Source organism: Enoplosus armatus, chromosome 15, assembly GCF_043641665.1.
Source record: "Enoplosus armatus isolate fEnoArm2 chromosome 15, fEnoArm2.hap1, whole genome shotgun sequence".
Taxonomy (NCBI): domain Eukaryota; kingdom Metazoa; phylum Chordata; class Actinopteri; order Centrarchiformes; family Enoplosidae; genus Enoplosus; species Enoplosus armatus.
In genome coordinates this window covers 8515070-8524957 of record NC_092194.1, presented here as the reverse complement: position 1 = coordinate 8524957, position 9888 = coordinate 8515070, and the positions used below count along the sequence as shown (strand labels likewise).

Here is a 9888-nt window from a genome sequence, read left to right as displayed (position 1 = left end):
ACACGTAGAAGAACAAAGAATTGCGTAAGCTTTTACAGTCGCCTCTTCATTTTAAAGCACATGGTCAAGATTCAAACAGACACAAATCTACTGAGTTACTAAAACACTTCAATATAAATTGGTCTCCAACCAATTTTGGCATCAGAATGATCTTTGTATTGAGAAATTGGCAATGGATTGAGAGCTCCGATCCAAAACCTGTTCCTATGAAACCCCAGTTCGTTTCGTTACGCTTCTCAGATTCTGTCCTTCCCCGCGCTGATCAGATTGGTACGGAGCCTCTAGCTGCAACAGCGTGTTCACTTGAGTGGTTTAACATCTCCGTGTGCCTAATATGCCTATCAAATCCCTGATTAGGGCCTTTATCCCTCCAAGAATCCTGCAGTGAGCTTTCTAAAAAACACACTGGCTCCAAAGAAAAGTGCTACGTCTCTTTAACATGCTCTGATGTTGTGATGTTGTACCATTATGTACAGTTACTAGCAAGCTCCCCTTACACTCTCAACGTCTCCACATAATTCACATGTATATGAAGAGTTGATGAGTTCCAGCACAGTCTGGTCATCTTAACATTGGGTGAATATATTACTGTTTTTAGATTCCTTGATATGGGCTAACGGTTATCGACAAAGAAAATGCATTAAGGCTACAGAATTAAGGCTTTAAAATGAATCATTACTAACTACCGCTAACATTCGGTGTGAACAGTAGCTCCACACACACACACGCACACACACGCACACACACACACAGCTGGGAATGAGGTTATGAAGTGAGACATGGTATCAAAGACATTCCTCACAGGTCCAGATGAAGCGTCTGGCACCATTTTGTCTCTGCTGCAGTCAATAAAATGACATTCCACCTGGATGAACATCACTCCAACTTCAACTCTGCAACTTTTGAGATGATGAAGTACGACTGACGGGTTGATTCCTTCTGGAAGAGCCGAGGTCGGACAAGGCTGAGTGGAAAGGCGAAGACTATTGGCTACTGTATCGCAGACAAGTTCAGAGGGGAGGAATTCACATATTTCATTTCGTTTGTTGTCGGGAGTTTTGTGAATGGAATGGCTCGGGTCATTTGAAGGTAGGAACGAGGCTATTATGTGGGAAGCGTGTTCTTCCTGAACTTGATCGGGGGGAATGTTTAGACTGGCATTTTCAAAAATGTTTTCTATCTGGCCCCAAGGAGAGACACCCATAATAAAAACGAGAGGTGGCCAAGAACAACACTACAACAAGTACAAATAATGTAGAAATATACAAAAACTACGATGAAAACCACACATTCTAAAGCAGGGGTTTGGATCTGGGGGTCTATATAAAGCCTGTTGACTTTTTATGATTTGGCTGCTGAACCCAATTTGATCCAATGGGATTATCAGTTCCTTTGGCCTCCCTGCTGATGAAATATCCATGAAACACTGCTGAACTCAAGAGGGGAGCAGCATCCTCTACACCCCCTTTAAACTACAGCCCAAACCCCTGTCCTAAAGCTTTTTATGCTCCTCTTATTGCCTCAAAGTTCCAGTTTCAAAAGGAGGCAATAATAAGCAATAATATTACAATGTTCACAGTCAAAGTCTGATTCTGACAGAGGCGCCTCTCTGGCTGCCTCCTTCTCTGTTTTAAAGCAGAGCCCAGAGTGGCTGTGTCCTTTATATGTCCACCTGTCGTCCGTCCACCTCCCAGCGTCTCACTCCACCCAAAGATCCAAACACAGAAGAATATGGACACATAATAAAAGAAACAAGAGGTCGCTTGCTTTGTCTCTTGCAGAGCATCCTCAGTTTTACTGTCACACACAGAGAGAAGGGTGGGAACAAGGCGGTGCCCAAGGTGTGTGTGTGTGTGCACTGTTGCACTAATCACCTTGGATACAGCAGTAAGAGAGAGTGGGAGGTGCCGGACAGCTCTGATCTGCAGGGTTCGAAGCAGTGGGGGGTTTTTTTCTTAGCGTGGCGTCCAGTCGTTGCCCATGCTCAGCTTGGCCCTGGGGATGGTCATCTTGTCCACACACGGGGAGCTCATTTCCGGAGAGAAATGGATGATGCCGCAGTCGTTCTTCACGTTCTGAAATTTGTTCTCCTTGGAGGGCTCCATGTAGACCACGGAGTTCTTGTTTACGTGCTTCTTCAGGATCACCGTCTACGGAAAAAGAAGAACGTAATCCCTTATGGTTAGATTGAAGCCATAATCATGTCCTGACAACTAGTAGGTGATGAAAGATTGCTCATTTATGTTAGCTTGCACTTGTTTGTTCTAAAACAGATGGCTTCTGATAACACTCTCTAACTAATTCCGATTTTCTGAAGTTACAATCTTATTTCATGGTCAGGCTGTAGATTTAATGATGACGTGACCTTGTTCCAGTTGAAAGTGCAGGGCAAGGGGGAAACCACATTAATCCTAATGTCATGACAGCTTTAGTGCTGGTTGTAGCAAAGGAGAAGAAGGACCAAGGACCATCCGAAGACAGTGCTTAAAAAATAATCAGCTGATTTATGGGATTTACAGATAACTTCTCACCTTCTTCGGTGCACTGTAGCAGGACATCTGCACCCACTTCTTCTTCTTGTTGATGAGTAACGCCACGATGAGGAAGATGATTATGGCCAAGAGGAGACCTGCCAGAATCCAGGCTGCTGACTGGTAGATAAGAGCCATCTCTGTTTGGCTGGGGTAATTCTCACCCAAACCTGGCTCATCTGTGGCAAGCAAACAACATTGATATCAGATATCCGTCCCACAGAAAGCTGCGCCCACCCCATTTACCAAATCAAAAACAGCTTAACAGCTTATTTTTTTAGCCAGTGTCCATTATCATCATTATTGTTTTAGTTCAGCATGAGTCACTCATTTATCAAGGCATCCCAAACACCCTCCAGTAGTATAAACAATACAGAGATTGGCAGGGAGAGTACACACAATGATGCCAATAACAGGGATGGGGTTACTACTCCACAGTGTTTTAAAGGGAACATGGATGGGAGTGTGTGTGGAAGGATGGCTGAGTAGGTGGGGATTTAATGAGCAGCTACCTGTATCAGCAATGATGGGCGGTACAGTGACAGTGGTGATCCACACGGCACTCTCCACTGTAATAGTGGCCGCTGTCTTGGGGGCGTTGGTGGACACCATCACTGGCACGGACGTTGTAACTTCTGTTCAGACAGGAAAAATATCAATATCACTGGTGTAAACACAACACATTCCAGGCATAACATGTCTAACTTTGAGCTAGTGGATGAACCCTGGTGTATCCCTGGTGTCTCAGTTTATAAGCTGTGTTTATAGGAACAACCGTCCTCTTAGCTCCCACTGTGCCGCTTTGTGAAGGCATTACGTAAAAAAGCTCAGTTTTCCACTGGGCAAATAACAAAACCAAAAGGCCTAGCCAAACGGCTACATGTCAGGGAGAACAATGGGAGCCTATGCTGAGGTTTTCCTCTATAGGAAAAGCTGACATGGAGCTTTGCCTTCCTGTGCCGCCACGGAGAGAGAGCGTCGCGGGTCCCGATTCAGCCGGGGACAGGAAACACGTGTGAATGTGCGGATGCTGAAGGAATGTTTTCCCTCTGAGTGGGCCGTGTGTGTGTATGTCACATGGAATGTTGTTGCCTATGTAGCGCCAGGGTGGCTCTGTCTAATGGACAAACACATACGCACACATTCAGCCTGGAAACCGGCATTCCCTCGGTTACGCCCTCTTTTTGACATGGCATTATGAACTATAACTTTCCCAACAACAGGCTGTGCCTTGTTCCAGCGGTGCCACTTAATATAAACAGGGATGGTAGTTACAGCTCTTGTTCTCAGTTGGGTGAGAAGTGTTACATAAACTACATGCTAGTATGCATTATAAACCACATTTATAATGTATAAACTCAAAGTATACTTTTAGTGCAATAAAAATACTCAAATACTTGAAAGGCAGCTTTCTCTTTATTGAGACGCACCTACATACTCACCGAGACAGTGTGGGCAGCACTGGCCCTTGCGTAAGACGGGCACCCTGCAGTTGGCAGCCGGACAGCGCTGAGAGAAACACTGAATGGTGCCGTTGTTGCAGGTGCAGCTGGTGCAGGCGTTGGCCTTCCAGGAGTCTCCAGCCAGCAGCACGTCTCCATCGCTGGTTATGCAGTATTCCTGCTGGCTGTTGTTCACTGGCAACAAGGGGCTCAGCGTCTCATCTGTGGTGGCACACAGGTATCAATAGGGTTAATGATGAAAATAAGGTTAAGGTACGACATGTAGCCGTGTGCCAGGTCTTGGCAATGTAAGGTAAGAGGTTAGAGCATTTCCATTTTCAAAGGAAAGACCTAATTTTGTCTGCATTGTGTATAACTACATGGAGAGGCCTGCTTCTACATGACTCCTGCATTTATTCCTGCTGTATAACATCTCAATCCACAAAGGTTGTGGAGCCTTTAGGGTTACGTTCAAGATAAGATGCTTTACAGTATATTAAACACAAACACAAGTGACTCCATATGGCAGATGTCAGTTCTAAGGCCTTATCTCTCCGTCTCATCAGACCCCCACAGGCCTGAGATCTACAGCCTTCTCATGACCAAAGACTTGGTTCGCATCTATACACTGCACTACCCTACAGTACACATACATCATAGGGCCTGTCAGTGAGATGTGTATTATTCCCACATTCCTGGTGGCCAGGCCCATACATACATCAAAGGCTGGCCTCTGACAATCTGCTTTTGTGAAGGGAGATGCAGTGATAAGGCGGGCCGGCATTCTCAAGGAGCAGGTCTCAGGCGCAGTCATGCATTGCTGATTTGTGGGCCTCATGCTTGGGAGTGCTTGGGATATGTTGATTCTGAGTGTGTGAGAGAGGCTTGAGTGTTTGGGTACAGCTGTAAATAAAATATGCGTGTGGTTTTGCGTTCGCCCATTTCTGTGACAAGTTTATTCCCATAACCAGAGGAATAGCACAGATTGAGCGAAATTAGTTGCTGCCCTTCCAGCTATGAGAGAGTTAGATGAACCTCCGATGTGGGCCGCTGGGTGAAGGCAGTCCACATGTGCTACTGCCTGCCTGGAGGATCACTATGTAAACTCAACCGGTCTTGGCTAGTTTCTTTACAAGTCTGTGTGCCTGAACTGCCCGAGAAGAGTGCAACATGCAAGACCTTTCAAAACCACATGCTGATAGCACATCCAGAACAGCTTTATACTTCTCTACGCCCACGGGTTTTTTTTCCTGAAATGACCCCTGCTTTCCTGGACCCCGTACCTGGGCATACGTAGCAACAGGTGTCCTTGTTCCTGATTGGTGTCTGGCAGAGAGCCGGGGGACACACTTCAGTGTCGCACAGGACACGTCCCTTCCTGCAGGTGCAGCGTGTGCACTCGTCCAGGTTCCAGGTCTCCCCCTCCACATAAAATTCCCCCCCGGGGGCTCTGCACACCACCATATCCATTCCCTCTGGCTGGCCGCTGCCTGACTCATCTATGGTAGAGGAGGAGGAAAAGAAAGGAAACAGTCATGTGTGTGTTCTGCTATCAAATTCACATTCTGGTCAGAGCCAAACAAACATTCATTCAGCTCATAACAATAACTGCTACATGATGAAGTGAAACTATGATCTTGAGAAGTTACTAGAATAGGGATGCATGAGAAACCACTATCCATTAAAAAGAAGCCTCGGGCAGTGTAGGGTGGTGTCCAAGTTGTGTTTTGACACCAGTTTAGTTGAAAACATCCCTCTGTCCAGCAGAGTAGCAGACATCTGCAAAGAGTTAGCCTGTTGTTCCCTGACTGCAAAGTGTGTGTGTGTAGCTTCTGAAAGTTGTAGACATTCTTTCACTCCTAAATATTTGAACAGCCAACTGAGTCACTCCTCCATAAATATCCCGCATGAGTTGGAGAGTTGTGGATAAAGAAATAAAGTGTGGGTGTGGATCAGTGTTCCTTCCATTTTTAGAGACACAGACAGAGACTGTGTGTTTGAGAGTTTAAGTGGGCAAAGGCCTAAAAGCGAGCTAAAGCACAGCTCTGTTAAGGGGCCGTGTACTGTTGCCAGATGTGTGTGTGCAAACGTGCGTACAAGAAAGCATGTGTTAAAAAGGTGACATATTGTATGTTGATACATGTGGAGCGGTGACCTTGATTCAGTGTATTATTGAGAGGTAAACAGTCAAACTGATCTTACTTCATTGGTAAAGTTTGTCTTTCTCCAACCAGGAAGTCAGTCTGTAAACTGTGATGGATGTTTTCAACAGACAGTTTGGGTAATAAATTCATCATTCGCCTTTATTATCTCTTCCAAACAAGTTAGGCTAACCAGGGGGTTTGTTTAAAGCCGTCTGACTGTGTGATGCATATCTTTCCCACTAAGTCTTCTTCTAAGCGATGTTAACTTGGTGGGTACAATATCATTATTACACAGAGGAAGAACAGCCAAAACTACAAAAATAGTTATTATTACCAGGAATTATCCTTTGAAATTGCAGAGACATACCTTCACACGTAGGGCAACACTGGTCAGGCCTCACAACTGGATGGGAACAGCTGGGCACAGGGCAGGATATGAGCACACACATCTCCCGTCCCGAGTGGCAGTAGCAGTCGCGACAGCCGTCATGCCAACCGTCACCTTCCTCGTATCGGTGCCCGTTGGAGGTGAGGCAATAGCTGGGCATCGGGGCCGGGGCAGTGGTGCTTGGGACATGGCCACTTTCTAGAGACACAAACATGAAAGGCACAGACATTACTGGGGTGGCTCAGGACTTGTGGAATAGCAGTGCAAAAATTGCACAAAGCAACACAGCCTGCTCTGGCAAAGAACCTTGTAAATTCACTGTGGAAATTTCATTAAGTACATTTATGATTTACAGTAAAAAGGGCCAGTATTATTGTCCTAGGTCCAATTTCATTAGTGGCTAAAATGAGAGCTAAGTGGTTATGGTTCCATATACTGGAATTCACCAGTCAGGAATATTTGATCTTCCTTTATTGCGTATTTATGTCCCAATAGTCAATTTATAATCCAACCACAAAAAAAGCTTAATGAATTTCCCACAATTTCTGTCAACTGACAAAAAACTAAAAAGGTTATAGCTGAGGGACACAAAGACCTTATGAAGGGCCCAAGTTGCCAGAAACTGGCCCCCAGTATGTGTTTGACTCAGCATGGCTCTTAAAGCTTGTAGGGATCCACTGGGATCTATATATTTTAACAGTCCACAGAGAGACTGATGCAAGAGTTTCAGAATCAGGTAAATAGCCGTTTATCTGCAGTAGTTACTGGTCTGTTTGTGGAGCCAGCTGCACCGATCACCTCACCATGCAGGGAAACCATGAGTACATTTGAGGCTGGAATATTTATAATACAGCTAAACTGGCAAAATAAACACATATCATAAAATGTGGTGCAGCGTAAATATGGCATCTGCATACTTGCTTTAAAGTTAGAGGTTGAGGGAATCTAATTAAAGCTGCACACACAGCCCCTGGGTGAAGCCAAACACCAACAAGAACCAAAACAAGCATAGATAAAAGTCTCACATTCTCAGCAGAAGGTCACAGGAAATCAAAGCTGCAGCTTAGTGGCAGAAATTCAACTCTAACTAAATAACAGAGCTCTCCTATCTCCTACCATCCTCTACCCTCTATACTGCTTACAGTTAAGTTAATCACAATATCTTCAGCAGTAATTATCCCCAAACTCGAGTCACATTATTGCTATTGAGGTATTATTCAGTCAGAAATATTAGAATATTACACAGTATTTTGCAGCAGGTGATATGTGCACCAGAGCCTCAGTTACCTTTACACATGCAGATGGAGCAGCCCTTCCTGTTCTGGCGATAGCCGTCGCTGCAGTGCTTGTCACAGGTGAAGGGAGGACACTTGACACAGCGGCACATCTCGCAGCCATGCTTATTCCTCCTGCAACAAACAAACAAACACGCACATGACTACTTGAAGAGCATGTCAGGAAGTGAACAATGCCACTCCTGCGCAGCTCGAATTGTTTATAAATTGCTTCATACTGAGGATATCTCCGGGATGAACTGTCTATGGAGCAACATGGTGTTTGTGATTGAGTGAAAGCCAGATGCGAAGGTCTGGTATAATCAACATCTGGACCTGCTTTCCCCTCTCTATATTAGCTGCCTTCAAAGAAGGCCAAATAAAAGACCAACACGTGAGATCCCTGTGGTTTGCACATCATACCAACCCAAAGACTCTGGAAAGAGCAATCTAAAGCCAATTCAGATGCTTCCAATTCACCCTGTTGCCATCCTTATTGCTCCAAAAGCCTTTGGCCAACATATAGGAGCACCAAACAGCAGCGGCCAGACAGGGGCTAATGCAGGCATGTTAATTGGGGGGGGTACAGAATAGGACAGACAGAGAGAGAGGTAGGGCTTTCTGGTGATCAGATATAAGCTGTTGGCTTGGAATTAAGTGACTAAACTAAACCAAACTAAACTGACCTGGACTGAAAGTTGAGTCCAGCTGTCAGAGCAAAGCAAAAGGCATATCCTCACATACAAAGAGGGAAGAGCACTATGAAGTGCAGAAGCTGGAGGATGGAAATAGACCAGTTGGATCCAATTATCTGCCTAATAAAACATGGATGAGTTGCAGGTTGATAAATCGTCAAAACCCAGATGAAAGAATGACCTGTAGCTACACTTCTCTCCTTCGAGCCTCCCTCCCTGTCTGCACTCAGCCTCTCTCAACCAGCTAGCCTCCCTCTCCGTCTCTCCCTCAAGGTAAGTGATGATACCTATTTTATGAAGCAGTGGCCTCATTAAGCCCGTGTAATTACTCTATTAATCATCATCTGCCAGGGCAGCATAAATAAAAGAAGCCCTCGAACCCATGGATGGGTGCTGTGTCCCATAAAGAGGACAGAGCATGCTGGACTCAGCAAACAGAGGACCCTATCTATGCTGAAACAGCAATAACAGCTATTGAAACAACATTGTGAGGGTTTGGCCAGTGCCTCACTGTACAAATACAGAGACAGAGAGTGCTGCGACCTTAGAGCAAGGCTTTGTTAAAAGATGGTGTGTGGAATGCCAAGCAGCGCTTTGGGCTCCAGGGGGATAGAGGGGCTCGGGGAGGCACTGGGGGCCCCCGGCCCTGGGACTGCTGGCTCGGCACAATTTCCAGTGTGCCGCAACTGTGATGGCCAGATGCCATTCATGACCTGTCAGGTCACAGTGATGATTTTGAGCTATGAAGGATGGAAAACACAACTTCAGTCGTAAGAACTACCCTGCGAATGTCCTTCATCTGGACTGTTAACACATGAGGAGAACGTTCAACACCACATGGTTACACACAGTTTACATTCATCCTGCTTTGGACGCCTGTGCCTTCAGTTTTGGATATGTACATTACAGTATTCTCAGGATGTCATCAATACAACCAGTATAAATAGAGATCCTTTGTGTCTTTCATTTCTTGTGGTGGCTGCATGCTGAGGTCGTGTGTGAGAAGACAGATCTGCATTGTAAGGCTGGCAAGCTCTCAGAGGATTTCAGACTTCTGAGGCTTGACCTAAACAGCTGCTTATGAAGGATAAAGCCTGGACTTCCTGCTCTTCTTTTCCCCACAGGGTCCCCCTCATCCTCGCTCCTCTCCTCTGCTCTGCTCTGATATCCTACGCAGACATATCGGGTCCATTTTGAGCCATGGCTCCGCAGAGCATGGCTGAGATACCAGAAGAATCCCGGCTGTATACAATTCATAAAGGCTGCTTTTGTCCTGATGTGTTTTTGATCGTTGTTTTGAGACAGAACGATGATTTATGAAATGAGAGCGGTGCCCGGGGACCGAGCATCCCAGTAGAGGGCACTTCCAGATGTTTGATTGGGTTAAATGGGAGGAGAGGAGTTGCAGGGGGCT

At 45.6% G+C, this 9888-nt stretch overlaps 1 protein-coding gene across 1 annotated transcript in view; it reads right to left on the bottom strand.

Moving 5' to 3' along the window:
• Positions 1 to 1955: 1955 nt before the first annotated feature.
• The window catches only part of crim1 (cysteine rich transmembrane BMP regulator 1 (chordin-like)), a 28482-nt gene continuing 20549 nt past the window's right edge, over positions 1956 to 9888 (bottom strand). The window contains exons 9-15 of the mRNA XM_070920817.1: positions 7793 to 7914; positions 6485 to 6703; positions 5257 to 5472; positions 3974 to 4195; positions 3044 to 3166; positions 2532 to 2710; positions 1956 to 2150 (exon numbers count right to left, since the gene is read on the bottom strand). Coding sequence (XP_070776918.1) covers positions 1956 to 2150; positions 2532 to 2710; positions 3044 to 3166; positions 3974 to 4195; positions 5257 to 5472; positions 6485 to 6703; positions 7793 to 7914 — 1276 coding nt within the window. The remainder of the gene's footprint in view (positions 2151 to 2531; positions 2711 to 3043; positions 3167 to 3973; positions 4196 to 5256; positions 5473 to 6484; positions 6704 to 7792; positions 7915 to 9888) is intronic.